Source organism: Bos indicus x Bos taurus, chromosome 6 (assembly GCF_003369695.1).
Source record: "Bos indicus x Bos taurus breed Angus x Brahman F1 hybrid chromosome 6, Bos_hybrid_MaternalHap_v2.0, whole genome shotgun sequence".
Classification (NCBI taxonomy): domain Eukaryota; kingdom Metazoa; phylum Chordata; class Mammalia; order Artiodactyla; family Bovidae; genus Bos; species Bos indicus x Bos taurus.
Genome location: NC_040081.1, coordinates 46,602,011 through 46,627,597, shown reverse-complemented (window position 1 = coordinate 46,627,597; position 25,587 = coordinate 46,602,011). Strand labels below are relative to the sequence as shown.

At 36.6% G+C, this 25,587-nt stretch overlaps 1 protein-coding gene across 2 annotated transcripts in view; it reads right to left on the bottom strand.

Moving 5' to 3' along the window:
• Positions 1–3,433: 3,433 nt before the first annotated feature.
• The window catches only part of STIM2 (stromal interaction molecule 2), a 182,433-nt gene continuing 160,279 nt past the window's right edge, over positions 3,434–25,587 (bottom strand). Inside the window, exons 8-13 of one of the 2 annotated variants that reach the window (XM_027544220.1) lie at positions 22,914–23,081; positions 22,624–22,647; positions 22,121–22,221; positions 21,587–21,825; positions 9,648–9,921; positions 3,552–4,995 (exon numbers count right to left, since the gene is read on the bottom strand). In XM_027544220.1, coding sequence (XP_027400021.1) covers positions 4,518–4,995; positions 9,648–9,921; positions 21,587–21,825; positions 22,121–22,221; positions 22,624–22,647; positions 22,914–23,081 — 1,284 coding nt within the window. In that variant the 3' untranslated portion in view covers positions 3,552–4,517. Of the gene's footprint in view, positions 4,996–9,647; positions 9,922–21,586; positions 21,826–22,120; positions 22,222–22,623; positions 22,648–22,913; positions 23,082–25,587 lie in introns of both variants that reach the window. The other variant, XM_027544221.1, reaches the window with a different exon arrangement.

The following is a 25,587-nucleotide window of genomic DNA, read 5'->3' as shown; positions in this document are numbered from 1 at the left end:
TTACTGCCCTTATGTTAGGGTTTATGACCTGTCTCCCCTATTAAATATCAAGTTCCTTTAGGGGAGGTACCTGTCACATTAGCCTCGATACCTCCAGAGCTTGTCATAATGTTTGGTGCATGGTAAGCAATTAGATACTTGCTGAATGAATTAAGCAGATTCTGAATGCTTCTTACCTGCTATTGGAGGAGGAGGGAGGAATGTAGTTTCTCATTCAACACCTAAAAACAGGAGAGCAGTAAGGCTAAAACTTAAAGGTAGGTTTTCTTCAGCTTGCTTTTAAAAATAAACTTGTAAAATGCTATTTGATAAAAAAAAAAATTCACTGTTCTAGTAAGTAAAGAATACAACAGCATTTGAAGACTGTGTAAAAGACTGAGAAAAACACTAGGACCCCAAGCATTTAATGGGCAAAGGACATGAAGAAATAATTCACTGAAATTAAAAACACACGGCATAAAATAACCTTTCCATCCACACTAGACATTATTTACCTAGTAAAAAAAAAACGTATTAAAACAGTGAAGTTTTAACAAATGGTAATTCAGAAATGATGATGTGAAGTAAAAAAGCACTTGTACACTCAGATATTAGGGGGATATAAACACAGCTACATGGAGAAAGAATTTCCAGTCACCGTCAAGGTATACATGTAAGACTCCATGTGTATACATACAAACACATATGCATGTACATAAACTAAATCTTTATGCTTTTCTAAAAAATATGTATTCCAAGGAATGAGAATGTTCCTTAGAATTTATGCAGTATGACTTAGAAAGTCTACAAGTAATAAATGCTGGAGAGGATGTGGAGAAAAGGGAACCCTTTTACACTGTTGGTGGGAATGCAAACTAGTACAGCCACTATGGAGAAGAGTATGGGGATTCCTTAAAAAACTGGAAATAGAACTGCCTTATGATCCAGCAATCCCACTGCTGGGCATATATACTGAGGAAACCAGAAGGGAAAGAGACACGTGTACCCCAATGTTCATCGCAGCACTGTTTATAATAGCCAGGACATGGAAGCAATCTAGATGTCCGTCAGCAGATGAATGGATAAGAAAGCTGTGTTACATATACACAATGGAGTATTACTCAGCCATTAAAAAGAATACATTTGAATCAGTTCTAATGAGGTGGATGAAACTGGAGCCTGAGAGTGAAGTAAGCCAGAAATAAAAACACCAATACAGTATACTAATGCATATATATGGAATTTAGAAAGATGGTAACAATAACCCTGTATATGAGACAGCAAAAGAGACAATGATGTATAGAACAGTCTTTTGGACTCTGTGGGAGAGGGAGAGGGTGAGATGATTTGGGAGAATGGCATTGAAGTATGTATAATATCATATATGAAACGAGTCGCCAGTCCAGGTTCGATGCACGATACTGGATGCTTGGGGCTGGTGCACTGGGACGACCCAGAGGGATGGTATGGGGAGGGAGGAGGGAGGAGGGTTCAGGATGGGGAACACGTGTATGCCTGTGGCGGCTTCATTTCGATATATCGCAGAACCAATACAATATGTAAAGTTTAAAAATAAAATAAAATTTAAAAAAATTAAAAAAAAAAAGAAGTTAGCATAATTCTATCACTTGCTAATGATCTTCAGCAAATAATTAATTTTTTGGACTTAGTTTCCTTATCAGTAAAATGATAATTTTAAAAAAAGAAAAAAATGATCAGACCTTAGAAGGTTGGTGTAAAAATTAAATGAGAATATAGAGTTTAGAACAGTGCCTGGCATACAGGGCACTCAACAAATCTTAAATGCTAGCGTTCCATATATTAGAAATCTGGAAACAGCCTAATGTTTAATAATAAAAGAATGTTTAAAAAGATAGATAAATCAATACAACAGTATATCATATAATCATTAAAATGTTGCTCCTGAAATCATACAATCACTAAAATGTTGCTCTTAAAGAGTTTTACTAATGATGGAGAAATGCTTATATTAAGTGGAAAAGTATAATATAAAGATATATAGTATGATTTCAATTATGTAAAGTATTTATCAATATATAGAAAGTGATCTAGTAGAAAACATGCCAAAATATTAAAAGGATTACTTTGGCAGTAGAATTTGACCTGCTTGGTTGTTTTTCTTCTTCATACTTTTCTATCATGAAATATTTTTGGTAAGTAATAACTTTTAAAATCAGGAAAATACCATGGTTTTTATAAGCTTAAAATAAGGTTATAAATAGGTTAAGTTCAAAAATATATACTAACATCCAACTCTTCATGTGTAAATAGTGTGATATGGAATTATTGTGGCTTTCCAAAACTCAAATTATCTTTCAAATTTACGAATATGGAGCGTTGTACTAATGCAAAGTAAATATTACAAGCAACATGGAGCAGCAGCAAGTATTCCTTGGTTGAATCTGTTTATAAAAAGTGTATGAAATCTAGCACAAACAATGCATTCTCTGACTTACGACAGCCCACATTCTACTTAGGTTGGCCTCTCCCACTCCCAACCACAAGTTCTAGCAGACAGGTGTTTCTGATCCAGGATCCCTTGTAACCCTGAGCAAGGGCCTTGCTGGGCGTTCCTAGAGCCCTTCCTCCTCCCAGCCCCACTCCACACTCTGCAGCTTTTACCTTTTCTATTCATTAAACTGAAAAGTTCTCATTCCTTGTGCAGTTTTAAAAGGGAAGAACTTCTGCCTGGTTGTAAGAAGAAAGAAGATGTTCCCTTCATTCTGAAGAAAGTTTCCAAAACGCTTTTCAATTCTTTATGCAGTTTTTCCCCTTCCTCAACAGTTTCGGGCCTATGTTCCTCAATTCTTGACCTTTCAGGTTAACTTACCTGATAATTAGTCCAAAACGCTATGTTAATTTCAATCAAAGTATTTAACTTATACCACTGTCTACTAAATATATAAATATCTGTATATATAAAAATCATTCAAGACCTTAACAGTTTTAACAACTGCATTAAAGTATGCAAAATTTATAGGAGTTGTTGGGAAACTGTTAATATTCTCACTAAAGTATTTCTTTGGAGTAAGTCTCAAATGCTGATTGTTTAATCAGCATTTTCATCTAAACAGGACTGAGTTGGACATTACCAGTTACAGCCATAAAGCTGAAAAACCATTCTAGTTAATATGCCACCAAACATCCACTCACACTGCATTCACCAGATCATTTTGACTGAATTTTTAAAAGAATTTGTTTAAGCAGAAACTCCTCAGATATTACTTTGTTGCTCCACGTGACAATCTTCACAGTAAAAGTTACCTTTATCATATGCTATCATTTAAACAAACTTTACAAATTAATACAACACAATCTAAATGCACCATAAATTTATATTTGTTAATCTTGATATTAGAACATTTAAACATTTCAAACTACATAAAAATATGACAAACAATATAAAATAGAAAGAAATTTGTTGACAACTTGCTTTCAAAACATCACTATTTCTTATATTGCAATTAAGCAAGAAGACAGTTTACACAGCTCTCCAGAAAACATATAGTGTTCTTAGTGGAGTGTTATCAACAAAAATCAGCACAGTCCCACACAATAATGTCTGAGATTTATTATCTTTTCCACAGTACAAGTTTTTCACAAACCATAAATCCTTTGCAGTTATTAAGTCTGTAAACAAATGCCTGAATTCCCACATTCCCCCACCTCAGGATATGCTTGTGAATGTTTTAAGTCCGTCAATCAAGTTTTTTAACTCTTCTACTTGTGTAAGGAATTAAAAGCCTCTCTCTTTAAATTATTTATATTTTATCATACAGCCTGCAATGCAGAAAATCACAGTGAAAGCCCTGGGATAAACAAAACAACATGATCTTTACAGCAGGACTTGACACTTACAATGTTAAATGCATTTAAAGAAGCGTCCCATAATAAAAGCACGGGTTTTCATTTCCAGAAATCAAGTCAATTAGAAATTCTAGGTTCTACTTAAAAACCCATTTTGATCTAAAAGTGAAAACAGTCCCCTATCCGTAGTCATTTTATAAACTCTATACAGTTTCACTTGCAGGGATTTTTTTCCAGTCTGGAAAACAGTAGTGCAATTAGTTTTACTCCTTTAAAGTTATTTCAGTCCAGGATGTAAATAGCTCTGTGGAAAGATAAGAAGATGCTCTGGTAAACAAGAAAATTTTTGCAAGCCCATGCTGGCTTACTAGTCCATTAAAGCTTGTAAGTCCATAGTGGCTTTCAACAAAATGTTGTATATACATCACTAATAACAAAGCAGAAATAAATAGGCAAAAACGACTGTAAACTGTCTCATCTCTTAATGATTTTTCAGTAATAACTGGCTTGAAAAATTGATTATATAGTCATTTAAATAAGCAGACAGTAGACAGTTGCCCTTAAGGACATTCCACTATGGCATCCAGTCTGGAAAGCCTCAACGGAGTTACATTCCTAAAATTAAAACAAAAAAAGGGGGAGTGAAGGATGGGAGATAAAAGTTTAAAGATGTCACTTGAATGGAATTACACCAAGTCAGCCAAGCCAGTTCACTTAGATTTCTTCTTAAAAAGGCTTTTAATTTTTGATGGCTTTTTGCTTTTCTCTCCATTATGGCAAAGGTCATGTGGGATGCTGCTTATCCTGGCAACACTCGGGGCTTCCTGCACTGGCTTGCTGTCGTTGCCCGTGGAGGAACACGACGTATGGCGAGGTTTAGGCACGGGGATGCCACTGGAGAGCTGGTTCATGCTACACGATTTTTCCAGGATGCCATTGTATACTTTGCTGGCAGGACTAAAGATCATGCTCTTCGTTTCTGTCAGACCCATGCAATCAGGAGAACCCCGCGAGATGTCTGCAGTTATCGGTGAATCTCCTCGCGATGAATCCTCTAGAGAGAGCTCATCTCTTGATATTTTTCGAGGAGACAACGTTTGGTATATCTCAAGGCTTGAAGGAGGAGACTGTTTCCTTCCAATGGAAGAATTTAAGGAGTCACATTCTGAAGCTGTGTCTGGCACTTCCCTGGATGAGAGAGAGGCAAAGGTAAAATTCTGTCAGTATGTTCTTAAGGTACCAGCAGATGTTCCAAGGAATCCTAACCAGAACAGCTTCCATAGTTTAAGCTATCGTTCTGTACACATTGCAACAAAATTAGAAAACTACTACTCTAAATAATATACTAATCAAAATTGAATGTTTAATTTTTAACATAAACTATGATTGTTTCTATGAACAATCTAAAAAAACATCATAACTGAAGTTACAACTCCTTCAATTGTTAGAGAAATGAAAATGTTTAATTTTTACAGACTTTTATCATTTAGCTACTTCTGTGTTTTGTTTCCATACTGAAAACTTTTCTTACGAAATCATATATTTGACATATAGTTGAAAAGACAAATTACAGTCACTGCCTCTCCCTTTATTTTTTAGTCATTAAATTGACTGAATATAGCTTCCTAAGGAAGAAAGAAAAAAATATACTAAGCTAAAATATAACCTCTCCCAAGTTTAAAAAAGAAGGGGAGATCGGGGTAGGGAGTGGATGGCAGGTGAAAGGTAATGATACAGTGCTATTTAATAAATTCTCACTTTATTCCTCTGTGATTTCCCTCACCTTCTCCATAGTTGAAAGAGAAATAAAGAAGACTAGGAAAATAAAGTTTACAACCCCAAAGCCAACATACAGTAAATGCTATCAGCTATTCCTTCCAAATATGCCTCAAACCTACCTCTTTCTGCCTGCCCTACTGCCACTATCCCTCTTCCTGCCCTACCTCAGGACTGCAGTAGCTTCCTGGCTTCCATTCTTGCTTTTCCCTTTCAGTCACTTCTCTGATCAGCCCTTAAAGTGGTTTTTAAAAACTCAACCAGAGCACATCATTCCTTTACTCAAGAAACTTTCCAATGCTTCCTCACTTGCTTAGGCTAGAATCCAAAGTCCTTGCCAAAGTCCACTAAGACCAGGACGGTCAGGCCTTCGGCTGTCCCTCCGGCTGCACGCCGTACCATTTTCAGCCTCTGCCCTGTTCCTGCCACATGCCGACCTTGTGACCCCCTCAAGGCTGCTGCTCTTACTGTTCCCTCTGCCTCATCTTTCTCCCCTCTTCTCTGCATGGTTTACATCTCCCTGTCATTCACATCACTGCTCAAATGTTCTCTCCCAGAGATGTCTCCCCAATCACCCTATTCAGAGCAGCTTTCTCTCTCCTTTTACCAGTCTTTGTTTAGCTTCCCAGAACTTATCACTACCTAAAATATTTCATAGTAACTTGTTTACAGTCAGTTTCCTCAGAAGAAAAGAGACTGAATGAAGACAGGGAGTCTTACTAACTTGTTTTTTCCTGGAATAGGGACAAGCTAATGGGGATATTTAATAAATAAGGGAGGAAGGGAGGGAAGAATAGGGATCATGTTATATTCATTTTCGTATGTACCATCCAGGTGAGATGAACAGCACTCACTCTATGAAAGGAATGACTACGAAATGAAAAGTACAGTCAAGGTAGGGATTAGAGTAAAAAAGTAACTGGCAAAAGAAATAAGGTAAGAGAAGGAAAAGAACTAAAGACAGAAAGGCAGGAACACATGATCATCATCCACCAGCTGAAACTAGGCCAGGATCTTGTCTCACCTGTCTTGGCAGCTCAAGTTTTTAGCAAGTACACGACACACAGCAAGGACTAAATTCGTATTTGCAGAGTGAATGAAGTGAATCATCTCTCACCGTGGATGACCTATGATTACTATCATGACTCACGTATGGATGCATGTTTATGGCTTCTGACATGCATTTTAATATCATACTTTAGATATATATTAGATTGCTAAATGTATTTAGTCTTTCCATGAACTTTACACATACATGTATGTGCAGATTGTCTATTACACCACAAGCTCTCAGAAGGCAGAAAATCTCCTGGGAAAATAAGAGATTTAAATGATGCTTTCATTTTATATAGTTACATGTACTACATACTTTTTCAAATGCTTTTACAACTTGATAATGGATAGTGCTAACAGGGGGCAAGAGGCAGTTCAGACAGCAAGAAATGACTCAGAAATCAATCACCGGTAAGGACTTTTCTGCAAGGCTTCTTTCTGGAGTAGATGTCCATTAATCAAATAGTGTGTGTGTGTGTGTATACATATATATATGTATATATACACGTCACCGTTCCTAGAAGCTGTTCAGCTTCCAGAATCAGAAGCTGATTTAGTTAAAATTTTATGAATTTACTCTTTATTCTGTTATGTTCTTTGGCTGGTTTGTTTATGAAATTCTAAACTAGGTTAAAAATACTCCAAAATCTAGTTTCTAAAATCCAAATAATGTGTAAGCGGAATATCGGTCTAAGTTAGGAAACCTAGATTCCTGTCCTGGTCCGGCCATTAATCAGCTGTACAACCTAGGGCAAATCACTTAATCAGATCTCAATTTTCCTGACAAAGTAAGAGAATTTGATTAACTTCTAATATTTCTTCTAGTTCTCACATCCTAATTTCAAAACAATAATAATCTGAAGTGTTGCTTATTCTGTATAACTTAGTCAGATTTGGAATATAGGTCCAGTGCATCTTAAAATCTCCCATTTTTTTCTACAACATATATTCTTTAGAATGTTGAACTTAATTGTATATACCATTTATGTCATTTTTCTACCTTTTTCCCCCCATATTGACATGTAGTTGAATTTATGTAAGTTTAATGCATGTATAACAAGACTTAAAGTAAGGTTTAAATGAGTGTGTACATGTAATAATGTGTAGAACATAAAAAGATCAGTAAATAGTAAATGCTTTATTTATTACCATTTTGTAAGGATTCTGGTAGTTCAACACTTTAAAGACTAAGAGAAGAGGACGTTTTCTGAATCTAAATTCTTCTCGTATTTATCAGTGAGCTCTGAATTTCTGACAGTGCTCTTTGAAACAAGGACTGAACATTTTCATCCCTGCAAAAATTCTAGACAAGAATTTTAATTCTAGAGTTTTCCTACCAATTTCTGTAAGCCACACAGAATTAGTTTTGTCAGTAAAGCCATCTTACTGGTGACTACCATTACACTGCAAAGGCTAGACAAAAAAAGCTAACTATAAAGTGTTAACCAAGCAAAGCTGCATCAAATGCTCAGTAGCAATGAGGATACAAAACTTGTTCTATCTCCTTAGGAATATGCCATACTGATCACCTGCTAATCATACATTTTACTTCTGCTAGTAAGTAAAATAATGATATGTTACAGGAAAAAAAAAAAAAAATCACGAGAGAGCCTCCGGGGCTCATGGAAAATGTCCAGACCATTCTCTCTGGCTTTGTTTCTCTTAGGAGGGCAGTAAGAAGTCAGGCCACATAGCTATTAAGTAGCAGGATCAGAAACTATTAACAGTTTTCCTGTCACTTATTCCTCCTCCAAAAAAGGAATACGGTTTAGAAAGAGAGATCCCCAACAACATGAGGTCTCACTGGACTAGAACACACTGCTACTATATCCATTTTATAGAAAAAGAAACTGTTGTGAATATAAGTTCCTCCTTTAAGTTCCTACACCTTTAGCATCTGATACTGCATGCTTACTAGCAAGTACTAGCATGCAACAGAACAAATCATTAAGTGACAACAAATATTTTAAAACCTGAGGCATTCATATTTAATGTTTCTTTGTGCTCAAGCATACTGAGGTTCATGCCTTTACAGTTTACATATAAAACTGTTCATTCAGTTCAGTTCAGTTCAGTTTAGTCGCTCAGTCGTGTTCGACTCTTTGCGACCCCATGAATTGCAGCACGCCAGGCCTCCCTGTCCATCACTGACTGTCGGAGTTCACTCAAACTCACGTCCATCGAGTCGGTGATGCCATCCAGCCATCTCATCCTCTGTCGCCCCTTTCTCCTCCTGCCCCCAATCCCTCCCAGCATCAGAGTCTTTTTCAATGAGTCAACTCTTCATTAGACAAGTTGATATTCTGAGACTTGAGTCAATTGTGTTCAATGGCCTCTAATAGTTATATCTCAAAATATCCTAGGTCTGCAGTGGGCAGATTTCTAAGATGGTTCCCCAATTCCCAGCCCTGGTACACACACATCTTCTCCCAGTTAGTTATTAATCAACACTACCATAGGTGCTGCTATGAAGGGATCTTGCAGGTATAATTAAGGACCAAATCTGTTCATCTTTAGAGAGATTATTATTCAGGTAAGCCTTTTAAATTTGGGTCTAGAGATCAGAGATAAAGGAAGGCAGAGATTCCAAGCAAAGGAGGCACAGAGGCCACACGTGGATGGCAAGGAATAGCGGGTAGCCTCTGGAAACTGAGAGGAGCCCCAGCTGAGAGCAGACACAGAAACCGGCACCTCAGTCCTAGCTCCACAAGGAACTGAACTCTGCCACAACCAAGTGAACTTCGATGAGGCCCCGCAAGCTCCAGGTGAGAACAAAGCCCAGCCAACACTTTGATTTTCACCTTGTGGGACCCTCAGCAGAAAACCTAGCCACACCAAGCTTGGACTTTTGCATGCAGAACTGACAGCTAATACCATTGGGGTGTTGTTAGAAGCCCTGTGGTAACGTGTTATGCAGCAAAAGAAAATCAATACCACACACCACTCCTTCCCCCCCACCTCCTCCCACCCACCCAGCCAGACACAGACTGTACTTCATTCATTGCCAGTACCATTGCTTTTCTGCAGAGAAGTAGATGGCCTCCTCCTCCTCTTCATTCCGATACAGAGCAGGGCAACTTGACACTGAGAGGATATCTGGATCAGGGGAAGGCAACGAGTGCTGCGTGTGCGGCAGATGGTGGGGGTGCCGTGGGTGTGATGGATGCGGGGTGTGTGCAGGAAGCTGAGCTCGCTGAGACTGGGGGGAGGACTGCATGATGCTGCGGCGGGAGCGACACAAGCTGCTGCTTCTGGCCAGTGATGCAGCAGGTTTAGCCATGGTCCCTGAAAACCAAGCAGAAATAAATGGCAATGCTCATAAAGCCCACTGCTCCTTGCCCGCATGCTACAGAGACACACTGACGAGAGCTGGTGGCAGTGCCACCAGCGAATCTACCATTACTGCAGGAAGTGACTGTACCCGTGTTACCATCCTCTCTCACCTATGATTCTCAGGAAAGCTAAGAAGTGAAAACATGTAACAAAAATAAAAACAGGTCTGAAAAATAAACAGACATGAACATAAACACTTGAGGTTTTAATATAATAATTGGCATTACTAACCTAAAAGCTTAAATATTTACCTATGATAACAAATCCTTATATTTAAAAATCAACATAGCATAAAGACAGCACAACTTGTTTGAACACTGAGACATTTTAAATCAAGAATCATTAAATACTGTATATACAGTCTCACTACTTTTTAGACAAAGGTTAGATAAAAACTTGTTTCTTAAACACTGACTATTGTGGAACTAACCAGAAGTCTTAGATTACCTTCTACCTGCTCCTAGTCTCAGTCTAGACCTATGCTGATTGTAGACAAACTTCCCCTACATGCTTAAATCTTCACTGAATGGGCACCTCATTTCTTTGCCTTAATGGAAACAGAGTTCTCCTAACACTGCTCAAGCTGAAGCTATTCCTTCTTACAGAACTCCTATCTGTGGCATCAGCACATCACACTGATGGCCTTCTCATTCCCCAATACTGTCTGCAAACTCTCACTCCTTGTATAAAGACGTGTTTCTTCTCTGCTCACACTATTCAGCTCACACATGAATTTCTCACTTCCACCTCACTAGGCACTTGCTGTTCAGTCATTCTCTTTCCAGTTCATCCAACCTCTCATCAACTTGAGCCATCTCATCCGTAAGACCATCACCTCAACCAATCATGCTTCTCATCTCTTCTCACCAGACATTCACCTCTATTCTACTCCACCACCCACTCTCATGCCTTGGTCTCACCATTATTCAAAACTCCCATTTTTTGAAATAGTAAGTCTAAGATACCAAATAATCTAGACTCTGACCACATTTCTACCTTTCAAGCTCACACGTCCTGTTCCTTCCACTACCTGTCCCATTCTTGACCCTCAGCTCCATGACCCTATTCTACTGATTGTCCCTTCTGCTGCCTTTATTTTCATCCTCTCCCTTCCATTTCCCATCAGCACTTAAAAAAGTTGAAAAAACAAACCCAAGAAACAGATAAACCACAACAGCGACAACAAAGCCTCCTCTACGTGTCCTGGTTTCAGCGGACACACTATTCCTTCTCATGTAATGGATCAGTGTTGCTTTCTCCTCTACTTTATCTTCACTCACTCAGGGAAAAAATGGTAAAGTGCTCCCATATGATTTCGCTACAACTACTGTTAACAAAGTTATGATAAACGTCCTCACTGCTAAGTTCAGTGAGTATCTCCACCCTTTCTTACCACCGAATCAGCACGTGATCTTATTAGTTTGTCCTTTCCTCGACTTCTCCAACCATCTTCTCACCTCTTCCTTTACTCACTGCTTCAAAGTTCTATTCTAGGCCTCGTTCTATTCTTGTTCCACTTTTTCTTCTCAACAAATTTCATCCACTCCCATTACTTCAAACTATCCTTTGCAGTCAACAGAAGTCCAAATCTGTGACTCCAGCTTTCATGTTTTTTCTAAACTTCGGAACTTCACATTCACCTGCTTACTGGACATTTAAGTATTCCACAGATGTCCATACTGAATTCAACATTTTCATCCCAAACACACTCCTCCTTCTCTGTTCTTTACCTTGGTTTAAAAAAAAAAAAAAAAAAAAAGCTATCACACCTCACCTAGTTACATGAATTGGACAAACCAGATATTCTTGATACTCCTCTTCCTTCATCATAATCTACATCTAGTTAATCATAAAGGGTTTCTAATTCTACCTCCTCAATCCGTCTCACATCTGTCCACTCCCCCCTCCACCACCACTGCATTATGCTGAACTACTGTACCAGACTAATAACTGATCTTTCTCCTCCAACCTACTCTCCATGCAGCGGCCTGCACAATCTCTTTACGATGGAAAAGGAATATGACATTTTATTGCCTAGAACACTTGATTCCCATTAATTCTAGGATTAGGATAAAGCCAAACACCTTAACATGGCTTAGAATGCCCTATTTATCTAGCCCCTAACTTGGAACTGGTGTCCCTCTTTTCTGTTATAGGAATACTAGGAAAAGATATTCATCTCACACTTCCATTCCTCATCTCATCTCTCCCTTGACCTCTGATTTCAGGTTTTTGCTTAAAAAGCAGCTCCTCCAGGAACTTTCCTAGCCCCTCCAAATTTAAGGTCAGCATTTCCCCCCTTGTTCTCACATGGCAATACCACAGAGTATTTTCACATCATAAAACTTTTCGCATTGAATGGCTCTTGTTGGTCTTCCACTAGACTGCATGTTTCATGAAGGAATTAACTGTGTAAAATGTTCAGCACTGCATCACAACAACTAGCACAGAGCCAGGCAAAAAAGCAGATGTACAATAAGTATTTACTGAGTGAATCAGTAAGCTGAATTCAGTGAGTGAATCAATGAACAACTCAAATAGAAACAGCCAATGAAATATCTTGATGGAGTAAAAAAAAAGATGAAATTGAAAGGAATATTTTCATAATATTTGACTACCTCCATAATGGACTACCTCCATAGAAAGCTTTTTTGAAGCACAAATTATACAATATGAAAATACTAATTTAGTAGGCCAACAGTTAGAATTGTACTTACTTATGATTCATATATTACAGAACTAGAAGATTTCCAATATCGGAATCTTCCAAAGTCCAATATCACTTCACCAAAGAAGAAATAACATCCTACAAATACTAAAAGAATGTATCCAGGCTGACACAGATAATTAAGTTCTACAACTCTTAGCATATGATGCAGCCATTCTCATCAGCCACTGCTTATTTGGTATATACAGTAAAATGTAGCCACATTCAGCCATGACTAGAAGTGATGAGAAAGACTAGGAAGAATTAGGGTTCCCTGCTTGCAAAAAATGAGTATTACAAATATGGAAAGATGTGTCTCTAAGAAGGTTTAAGAAAAAAATTAAATATATTACATGAGGAAAATTCTAAGTAATCCAATAAAAAATATACCACGAAGATAAGAAGCAGTACATGGGTCACATATGGAATTGTTTACAACTCTACAATTCTCTTGAAAAATTTTCTTGTCACATATGTTGCCATTTCTTTCACTTAAAGAAATGTACAAATCCTTCCATTAGAGGTATATACACTTATAGAGTTGAGGGTCCTTCTTCCTTGTGGCTTAATGAGGTCTACAGAAGGCTGCACTCAGTTATAACACCATAAAACTCAAGTAGAATTAAAAAGCAGTTTGTTTTGACCTTGGATAACAAACTCTTCTATACATAGGTGAATATGTTTAATATCTCCAGGCAATTATTAATTCTCAATGAAAGTCTACAGCTATCTCATCCTGTGATTTATCAGAGTAGTGAAACACTGAAGTTTACTATACAGAAATTTATTTCTGAGATAATTTTTCATTCTAGTATCAGTAATTACATACAAAAGCAAAGCGGTTTAATATGACGCTATTTTGCACACTGTACTTCCTTATGACAAAGAAGGGAAAATTCTGTTTTGAATAAGGGGGTCCCCCTACCACCAACAACCGAAAATAATAAGTAATATATGGACTTCTGGTTCTAGCAGTATGGCAGTCAAAGATAACCTGACCACCATTCCCAACCCCTCAGCCCCTAACCACACATTTTAAATATCCTCAAATACTTCATTATGTGGAATAAAATAAAACAATAGTTTTAAGTGCATACCTGACTGTGAAAGGAAGAAGAGAAAATTCTCAGATGCCAAACAAAGACTAAAGCCAGAGCTAACAGGCTTGTGAGTGATGCGGGAACTGCTGTGGGAGGGGCTCAGTTTCAGTACTTTAAGGCTTTGGGTTTTAATTTGGGGCTATAAATGACAGCTAGAGCCCACATAAGGGGAGGAAAAGGAATCAAGAGTGAGTGTTCTGGATAAAAGCTTAGTCCTGGAAGGGCCACCACCCTCCTCAGTGGGAGGGTGTATTGCAAAAAAAATCTGACCAACGAACAAAGGAACTTCCTTCAATGCAAGTTCTGTCGATATAGGAATCTAAAAAGGTTCTTGTGGAAACATCAGTACTCTGGGTGTTCAATACTCAAACTCAGTACAAGCTAACTCATACTACCTTGGAGATCAAGTTTTTACTACCACAAAAGTCTGTGAAACTCAAATTCAAGAAGTTAACAACAACAAAAAAAAAGGATGGTTCTGAGTAGGTGAAGCCCTTGAAACTAGTGCCAGAGCAAAACAAATCATATTGAGGAGCTCTTCACAAAGTGTTTCCCAGGAGGAAGGAAAAAAAGCAAATCCCTTTAAGATAGTTCTTACTCCTACTCCTCACAAATGTTTCCCAGGAGGAAGAAAAAAAAAAAGCAAATCCCTTTAAGATAGTTCAGAACAACACTTCAGGAGAAGCCATCTGCTATGCAAACTCAAGAAACAGGTGCAATAATTCATCAAGATCACCAAGTAATACAATTATCAAATAAAACTAAAAAATAAGATGTTTAAGATCATTAAATTATAAAATAAAAACTGAAAATACGAGAAAAGGAAAAGCATTAAAAAACAAGTCGATTTTATGAAGAATCAAGGAGAACAGAAATGAAAAGTCACTGAAATTGAAAATTCAAGCAACAGGTTAAACAAAATTAGAGCTGCAGAAAGAATAAGTAATCTAGAAGACAAATCTAAGGAAATTTCTCTGAATGCAGCACAATTAGATAAGAAGAAAGGTTAAGAGATATGGAATATAAAATAAAATCCAGCATGTAACTAGAGGCTAATATTAGTCTTATATTTCTATATAGCTAATATTACAGTAGGAGTAAACAGAAGAAAAATAATATTCAAAGAGAAAATTACTAATAATTTTCCATAATTAAAGAGAGATACACATCTTCAGATTCAAAAGCATACCAAGTATCTGGGGAAAATTCTATACCTAATTATATTACAATAGAACTATATTATAAAAGAAAATGAAAACATTCTCTAGGCAATGAGAGAAAATAAGAGATTAACTAAAAAGAAATGAGAACAATCTACCTTACTAGAACTTCTCAACAGTAACAATAAGGGGCCAGAAAATGCTCTCAAAATATTATGGGAGAAACAATTATTAATTTAGAATTTGATATCCTATTAAATAACTATTCTAAAGTGAGAGTGAAAAAAAAAAGACATTTTCAGGCTAAGAAAAAATTTACCATCCCAGTCACTCCCTGAAAGAACTTTTATCAAAAAATATATTTTTAAGGAAGAAGAAAAAAGGAAAGAATGAAGAAAATACAATGAACAGAGAAACACATAAATATTTCTCAACAATGATGGAATAAAACAAAAAAAATGATTTTTGAAGGGTATTCAAAAGAAAATACTAGACAACATTAATATATAAGATGGGGAGGGGAGTGTCTAAAATTAAAGGATCTGAAGAACCTTAGGAGAATGATAGACAAGCTGAGAAGAGGTGTAGAAAATAGACAAAATAATATGCCAGAGATAAATCCAAATGGATCAACAAGCAGATTAAAGGTAATTAGATTAAGTTGACCACAGCTGGCAACAGAAATCCTCAAAGAGAATGCAATGAAGTAACAGTTACTGCTATTTCTTATACAGACATATTCTAGAGTCTGATGATGGAAAAAACTTTAAGAAAGAGAAAAGATTATGTTGGCAAATATTAATGAAAAGAAAGCTGCTTTAGCTATTTTAATATCAAATAATACAAACTTGAAGGCAAAAAGTACTGTTAGCTGTACAGCAGTCTCTGCATAATCATAAAAGAACAGTTGATCTTCTAGAAAGATACAGTGAACTTGTATTTACCACATAACTTGGTTCAAACTATATAAAACAGAAATGAGCAGAATCACAAGAATAAACTGATAAATATGAGCGTTCTTAACACATCTTTCTGTAACTGATAGAAAAGTAGACAAAAATATAGGTATATAGAAGATTTTTCATAACTAATACATGATTAACTAACAATGCAGTGCCCTATAACTAACAACTAGGAAAAGAGTTTTCAGATATGTGTGCAAAATTTTAAATATTCAATCAAATAAATGCTAGGTTATGAACCAAGTCTCAGTTAAATTCAGTTCAGTTACTCAGTTGTGTCCAACTCTTTGTGACCCCATGAATTGCAGCATGCCAGGCCTCCCTGTCCATCACCAACTCCCAGAGTTCACTCAAACTCACGTCCATTGAGTCGGTGATGCCATCCAGCCATCTCATCCTCTATTCCCTTCTCCTCCTGCCCCCAATCCCTCCCAGCATCACAGTCTTTTCCAATGAGTCAACTCTTCGCGTGAGGTGGCCAAAGTACTGGAGTTTCAGTTTTAGCATCAGTCCATCCAAAGAACACCCAGGACTGATCTCCTTTAGAATGGACTGGTTGGATCTCCTTGCAGTCCAAGGGACTCTCAAGAGTCTTCTCCAACACCACAGTTCAAAAGCATCAATTCTTCAGCGCTCAGCTTTCTTCATAGTCCAACTCTCACATCCATACATGACTACTGGAAAAACCATAGCCTTGACTAGACAGACCTTTGTTGGCAAAGTAATGTCTCTGCTTTTGAATATGCTATCTAGGTCATAACTGAATATGCTATTCAACATAATTGAATATGCTATTCAGGTCATAACTTTCCTTCCAAGGAGTAAGCGTCTTTTAATTTCATGGCTGCAGTCACCATCTGCAGTGATTTGGGAGCCCCAAAAAATAAAGTCTGACACTGTTTCCACTTTTTCCCCATCTATTTCCCATGAAGTGATGGGACCAGATGCCAGGATCTTCGTTTTCTGAATGTTGAGCTTTAAGCCAACTTTTTCACTCTCCTCTTTCACTTTCATCAAGAGGCTTTTGAGTTCCTCTTCACTTTCTGCCATAAGGGTGGTGTCATCTGCATATCTGAGGTTATTGAGATTTCTCCCGGCAATCTTGATTCCAGCTTGTGCTTCTTCCAGCCCAGTGTTTCTCATGATGTACTCTACATAGAAGTTAAATAAGCAGGGTGACAATATACAGCCTTGACGTACTCCTTTTCCTATTTGGAACCAGTCTGTTGTTCCATGTCCAGTTCTAACTGTTGCTTCCTGACCTGCATATAGGTTTCTCAAGAGGCAGGTCAGGTGGTCTGGTATTCCCATCTCTTTCAGAATTTTCCACAGTTTATTGTCATGCACACAGTCAAAGGCTTTTGCATAGTCAATAAAGCAGAAATAGATGTTTTTCTGGAACTCTCTTGCTTTTTCCATGATCCAGCAGATGTTGGCAATTTGATCTCTGGTTCCTCTGCCTTTTCAAAAACCAGCTTGAACATCTGGAAGTTCACGGTTCACATATTGCCAAAGCCTGGCTTGGAGAATTTTGAGCATTACTTTACTAGTGTGTGAGATGAGTGCAATTGTGCGGTAGTTTGAGCATTCTTTGGCATTGCCTTTCTTTGGGATTGGAATGAAAACTGACCTTTTCCAGTCCTGTGGCCACTGTTGAGTCTTCCAAATTTGCTGGCATATTGAATGCAGCACTTTCACAGCATCATCTTTCAGGATTTGAAATAGCTCCACTGGAATTCCATCACCTCCGCTAGCTAGGAAAATAGTTTTCATACATGTGTGCAAAATTTTAAATATTCAATCAAATAAATGCTAGGTTATGAACCAAGTCTCAGGAGATACCAAAGAATAAATGTTATACAGGTGCAATTCTCTAACCAGGATACAATTAGAAATTGATAAGTGAAGATATTTTTAAAAAATTAAGGACCAAATAAACAACTAAACAAGCACACTACATTTGGAAATGAAAACATATACTCCTAGGTAATTAATATCTCAAGGAAGAGACATTTTAAAAGTTGGAAACATTTTTAAAACTAGATGACGATCAAACTACACGTATCAAAACTCGTAGGTTCAGTTAAAGTGGTTCTCGGAGGGAAATCTATAGCCATAAAATCATATATTAGCAAAATGGGAAGCCTGAAAATTCATAAACCATTTTGAAAACAACTTGGCAACAACTCTTAAGAAATGCTTTCCCAACAAGTTAGAGATTTCTAGGTGTCCACCCAGAGAAACTCTCCAAGTCAGGAAGAAGGAGACAGAGATAAGGATACTCACTGCAGTTTGTTTGCAAGAGCGTAAGAGCAGAAAGAAATGGCAACCCACTCCAGTTTTCTTGCCTGGAGAATCCAGGGACAGGAGAGCCTTGTGGGCTGCCGTCTATGGGGTCTCACAGAGTCGGACACGACTGAAGCGACTTAGCAGCAAGAGCAGAAAGCACCTATCTTGGCAGAAAAATGGATAAACTGTAGTTTACTGCCTTGTGCGTGTTCCCTCATTAAGGTGTGTCCGACTCTTTACAAACCCATGGACTGCAGCATGCCAGGCTGCCCTGTCCTTCACTGTTTCCTGGAGTTTGCTCAAACTCATGTCCATTGAGTTGGCGATGCTATCTAACCATCTCTTCCTCTGCCACCCTCTTCTTTTTTGGCCTTCAGTCTTTCCCAACATCAGGGTCTTTCCCAATGGGTCAGCTCTTCACATCAGCTGGCCAGAGTACTGGGGCTTCAGTTTCACCATCAGCCCTTCCAGTGCATATTCAGGGTTAATTTGCTTTAGGATTGACTGGTTTGATCTCCTTGGAGTCCAAGGGACTCAAGAATTTTCTCCAGTACCATAATTTGAAAGCATCGATTCTTCAGCGCTCAGCCTTCTTTATGGTCCAACTCTCACATCCATACATGAGTACTGGAAAAACCATAGCTTTGACTACACGGGCCTTGTTGGCAAAGTGATGTCTCTGCTTTTTAATATGCTGTCTAGGTTTGTCATAGCTCTCCTTCCAAGTAAAAAGCATCTTTTAATTCTGTGACTGTAGTCACCATCCACAGTGATTTTGGAGCCTAAGAAAATAAAATCTGTCACTGCTTCCACTTTTCCCCCTTCTATTTGCCATGAAGTGATGGGACTGGATGCCACAATCTTAGTTTATTATTACAATACATAAATAAATATACTGTGGTTAACTCATATTAAACCGTTTTAGTGAATTTAATTAATCTGTATATAAACATGGAAATTCTCTGAAACATATTGGTGAGCAAAAAGTTGTGAAATGATACCTACAGCGTGATCATATTTATGTACATTTTTAAATAACCAATTGTATCTACTGCTTACAGCTATAGCTGCATGTAATAAAAGTACAAAAGGCTTTAGAAGACACACAACAACTTCAGTAGGAAGGGGAGATGACTTATTTTCTTTTTTCAGAGAAAAAGAAAGATGAATAAAGCAAAATGTTATCTTCATAGTAAATAAGTAATTTATTTTCAGCATTTTTAAGCATATCTGAAGAGCTTTATAGTAAGAAATTTTAAATAAATTGCTACTACAATCCTACTATAAATATTTAGTAGACACTATAAAGGTCATAGGAAAACAACTATTACCTGTTCTCCTATCCACACAGAGCTAACCTTTGATAATATTTTCTTTTTTATTTGTACATACTTAAACATATACAAGATTATTCTGTATACGGTTCTATAATCTTTTGTTTGGCACTTAGCATACCACAGGCAGGTCTCCTTGTCATTACTTCACACTCAGACAATTTACCGCACATCCATGGTGCAGATTTAAAACTGCTTTAAAGAATATATAATGAAGACCCTTCATTCTACCCTAGACCCTAGTACTGCTGCCAAGAGTTTATCTATCAGGTCTAGAAATTATGCTTTCTGTCCCTAAACAAAGTATTACTTTTGTGCCACTGGGTGGAGACAGAGCTCTCAAAGTGTAATCTCTGGTATAACTTATTTTCCACAGATAATAAAATTCAGCATTTCTAAAACATCATACTGAATTTAAAATCAGTTCTTGTACTTTCTTATTTTTAAAAGTTCAGATTTCCCTGTATATCACAATCATAAAGAAATTATTCACATTTGGTTGTAAGTTTTGTTTTAAATGCACATGTAGATATCTCGTCCTAATCAAAAAGTACTTTAAAAAAAAGGGAAAGAAAAAAACTTGTTAATTTTAGGGAATACATATACACATACTTCTGTTACTGAATACTGTTTCTAAGGAGAAACTGTAACTGAAAAGCTATCATTTTCAAACAAAACCATATACTTACAAATCAGTATGCATATGGCAAGCTTAAAGGCAGCCTAAGGGCACATAATTCTGATAAACACAAGTTGACAGCAGAGGGGCCCACATCTAGATAAAACTCTGCAGTCCTCACTATTCTGCAGCATGTGGAGGTGAAGTGACTGAGGTCACACACGTGCAGTATGTAAGTGCAGTGAAGACTGCATACAATCCGCCCTCTCCCCTGTTCCTCTTGTAAGAGGTTAATGTCTCCCCAATCTGCTTGTATTACCTGTCTACCATTAAACTAGATAATTAAAATCACAGATATGAACACAAGCAAATAAGTCACTAATTATTTGCAAATTTAGGGCTTTATTTCATAAAATTGCTTTAAAATTAGAACACTTTCTAAATCTTAACTTTTAGGAAAGCTCTATCAACTGACAGAAAAATTCAAACTGGAAAATCGTCATATATCATGATTTGTCTCAAATCTCTGTGTAAGTTTTCAACTGATCAATGATTAAATTTTGTGCTCCATTCTTTGGAATCTTGTTCTATATATACTGTTTCAAAAGGGTTACAAAGATTGGGAAAATGTATCAGATAAGCAATAATAAGGATAAATAGTTCTTCAAATAATTTCTAATGTAAGAAATATATATTTTAAATTTAATCTCTGTAACTTTGCAAAAATTCCAAATATTAATAAATTATAAAATATTAAAACTTTACCTTTCTACCAAAATGTAGAAACATTGTAAACATCTTCAAAGAATAGAGCATAACAAAGCAATTATAATGAAAATTGTACATGTTAAAACCACCTCTGGGAGAAGCACCACCTTCTAGCAACAAAAAGATACATTTTATAAACATAAACACATTTAACTTTGTTTAAAGTTGAATGGATTTAGTGCTTTATGAGTTAAATACAGCAGGATAATATTCTCAAATAAAAAGACAGAATTGGAAAAGCAAAACAAAATACTATGAAACATGCCTATTGGGACAGCAACTCAATTTAAAATACACTGACTGGCTCAAAGTCACAGAGCTGGTTAGTGAGTGGCAGAGCTAGGATTGGAGCTTAGGTTTCTAAGGCCTTCCGCTAATTTTTAGTTTCTACTATAGATAATGCTATCATATGAAAGGATGTTTTGCCTCAAAGTTCAGCATTTCATTCATACAATGACTCAGCATGTATGATGTGCTATTATATATGCGTACATACATATGTATACCACACATACCTTATATAGTATTCTCAAACAGTAAACACAATGAACAAAAAGAAAAAAAAATGAAGAATTAACTAAATTTTTATTATAGATTTCAAAGCAAATGATTCATAAAAGGTATGGTACAAAGTTAATTGTTAAATTGTATCAGCTCTTTTTTGAACTAACCACTTACCTGGAAACTGTGACACTATTGGGGGTGTATCTTCATCTAAATCATCTACTCCTCCAGCTATGGGATAGGGTGGAATGGAGACTCTGGGCATCACTACCCAGCTGTGATCACAATAAAGGGAAGAGGTGAGGCTGGGGAGTCCCGAGTTATGGGCTATCTGAAAACCACAGATCTTCTCTATCTGTTGCCAGCGAAAAAGTCGTTCTCGTAAACAAGTTGTCAACTCAGAAAGAGCTTTCCTGGAAAAGCCAATATAGGAATTACTTCTTGCATCAAAAAGTCTTTAATACAGCACTGAAAACAGGCAACTATATCAGCAGACCAAGGCAGTTAACCAATTTCCAAAAGAAATTATCCCCTCTTAGAATGAGCACAAAGGATATAAGAGAACATGATTAAATGACAAATGAAACCATAAATTGTCTATAAATAACAAATTAAAATTAAAAATTATCTATAATTACAAATTAAAACAAATTGTCTATAAATTTCTACACAATAAAAATAGACAGATAACTGCAATAAGATTCTTACTTTGCTTCCAGAATTTTGTGGTCTACCTCATCTAAGGAGGAGCTATGTGCAACATGTAGAGTTCCAAAGACTGTGCTCCTCTTCTTTTTAATTTTCTCTGCCTACAAGCCCAAGGAGAGAAAAATAAGGCTCAGTTTGGGGGAAAAAACACACACTAATAAGGTTTATTTTGTCTTGAATATATTAATAATTATAAAATCAATGGAGAATTATTAGCCAAGACATAGCCCTATTTTCTAAAAAAGGAAAACAGATGAGGGAGAAAGCATGCTTTCCTAAGCCAAACCCTGTTCTGGAGAATTTTTTCTCTTTATTTCCATGGATCAGAAAGACCTGAATCTTCTATTTAAAACTAGAAGAACATAAACTATATCCTACTGCAATGGCGGTGTTAGTGAATGCACTGAGTTTTTTATTGTTCTTTTTCACTAGAAATCAGAATAAGACTCAATAATTTCACACAATTATTAATAGTCAGACATTAATTTCTAGTAACTACTAACCTGAATCAGATATGAAGCAGCAACCTAGAGGAGAAAAGCTCTGTATAAAACATTTATGATCATGATAGTAGGGATGATTTTTAAATGATACTAAGGTCATTCTGAAAGGTGTACCCTTCTCTTAAAAAAGTAACTTTACTCTTCAGCCTATGATTACAAGAGTCAATCTACCCACTAAGTTCCAATTCATGAAAGAATCTGTGATACTAAAAATTTTATTCAGGCCTTTACACACCAACTGGTTAATCCCTTTAGAAATGTTAGTAAGTTTAGTCGATATAGTCGAGTACCTCATCCTTAGCAATAGCTAGCTGCATTTCAGCATTCTGTCTTTTTATATTGTAGTACTGGACTTCTACTTCATGTGTTAGCTGAAGCCATTTTTGAAGTGCATCTGGAACAGACCAGCTGCTTCTGAGTTCAAATTCTTTTTCCGCCTTTTTTAGAGCCATTCGAACCTGAGAGGGAGGGAGGGAAAAAAAAAAGAGAAGGAGGAGGAGGAGCGGAGGAGAGGGAGGTACAAAGAGATGCAAAGGAAAGTGGCAGAAGTTGGAGACAGAGAAATTTCTCTTTTTTAAAACTATTTAAATTAAGCTTAAAAAAAAAAGAAATTAAGATTTTTTTAAGTACCAGAATTAAAAGAAAAAAGCAATTTGAATTATACTCTTTGTAAAATCACAGTCTAAAATGATATTTCTAACATTAAAACAAAAGTTAAAGATTTAAGTACATCTTAAACTCACTAAGCAAGGTTGTAAAAAGCCAGAGGGTGAGAGGGAGCTTACATCTCTCTTAGGTTGCAATACTGCATTTTCACATTTTACAACAGCCAGACTCAACTGAGAGACAAAAACCCAGGGCATGTACCAACTGAAATGGATAGTATTTTTCTCATAACGTGTTTTTTTTGTTTGTTTATGGACAGGATATGAAGAAGTATCCAAAACAGGGTGAATACTTGTCCTATTACCCCTTCTAATGTTCCCAGAAGACTCTGCTGGGAACTATACACTATAGAGACTCTGCTGGGAACTATAAACTATAATTATACACTCATTTTTTAAGTAATTATACCATTTTAAAAAAGGTTTTCAGAAATCTTCTTTATGCCAGTTATTCCTCATTGTTATGAGCACATCTGCCTCTTATAGTCTGTTTTATATCACCTCTATTTAATTTTTTCCTGCTTCTGACACATCAAAAAGTAGATAAATTAACACCTGCAGACCAAATGTAAATTTCAAGAAAACAGACTGTGAGTGAGATTCATCTTGATTTTTCCAAGGGAAACTATGAATAGCTTCAGTGTCAGAATGTGTAAGTTTTTCTTCTAGTCAACTTTTAGGGAAGGCAGACAACAAACAGAAAATTAAAATGCTTAGTGTGTGAGTTTGTGAGGTGGCATTAAGTGCTAACAAAAAACCTCTTAGGGACAGTCTAAGAAAATGACACAGAGGAAGAGATAACCTATTCTAGGAATGATTCATTTAAAAACTAGCAAGAGCTCAAGCTAAGGATGTGTAAAGATACATGATGGAATTTATGAAATTATGCACACATATTCAAGACATATGCAAGACACACATGAAATTATGCACACATATTCAAGACAAGACACACATATTCAGACATCCTTCGGGAGCACCAAAACTGCAAATTAATTTTTCCAAAGTTAAGTAAACTGAAACTTCATTCCTAAACTAATGTGCAAAGGAATGTCTGATCTGATAAAATCTAATTTATTTAAATAAATCTTACATGCCAGAGTAAACTAGAATACTAGACACAAATTTCTGATAAAGAGAACAGCTGTCAGATACTACAAGACAAAAAATGTAGAAAAATATTTTTTAAAACTTTTTCAAGTTTCCTAAAAACTTTCTGAAACTCTAAAACCATCAGACAGGAAGTAAATAATTCAAAATGTAGACATTAACAGGGAAAGTAAAACAACACTTACTTAAGACAAATCATAAGCAACACTTGCCTGACGCGATTAGCTATGCAATATGCTTGGGACAATACTGTGCTTAATAAGACAGCTGGCAGGGCCCTGCGGCGTCCTTGCTAATCTCTCAGGAAAGAAGCTGAGCTCAGGTCCTGTGACACGGAGTTCTATGTAACACTACAAAGTGAAGGTCACACGCCTGTCTTCTTATAAAGCTAAAATTTCTGTACATTTTCATTGTCATGTAAGTATACAGATAATCTGAACAAATTCACTCATGTTTTTCTCATTAAGATTTTCCTTAATGTTGTGTCCATAAATGTATTTCCCCCAAAGAGCTCAATAAAGAGGGAAATAGATGCAGTGAAAATTGAATAATGAATAGTTTTTACAATGATGAATTAAGTTGTTTCAAAATACAATAATTATATAATTTTTGTGTCTTAGGACTAAAACAGTACTAAAAACATGGTATCACACATAAAAACAACCTAAGTATCTGAAAACATGGCTTCTGGACCTGACTTTATGATTTATACCTCTGTGAGCTTCTTTCAGAAAGGCAATGCCAAAGAATGCTCAAACTACCACACAATTGCACTCATCTCACACACTAGGAAAGTAATGCTCAAAATTCTCCCAGGCAGGCTTCAGCAATACGTTAACCGTGAACTTCCTGATGTTCAAGCTGGTTTTAGAAAAGGCAGAGGAACCAGAGATCAAATTGCCAGCATCTGCTGGATCATGGAAAAAGCAAGAGAGTTCCAGAAAAACATCTATTTCTGCTTTATTGACTATGCAAAAGCCTTTGACTGTGTGCATGACAATAAACTGTAGAAAATTCTGAAAGAGATGGGAATACCAGACCACCTGACCCGCCTCTTGAGAAATCTGTATGCAGGTCAGGAAGCAACAGTTAGAACTGGACATGGAACAACAGACTGGTTCCAAATAAGAAAAGGAGTTCGTCAAGGCTGTATATTGTCACCCTGTTTATTTAACTTATATGCAGAGTA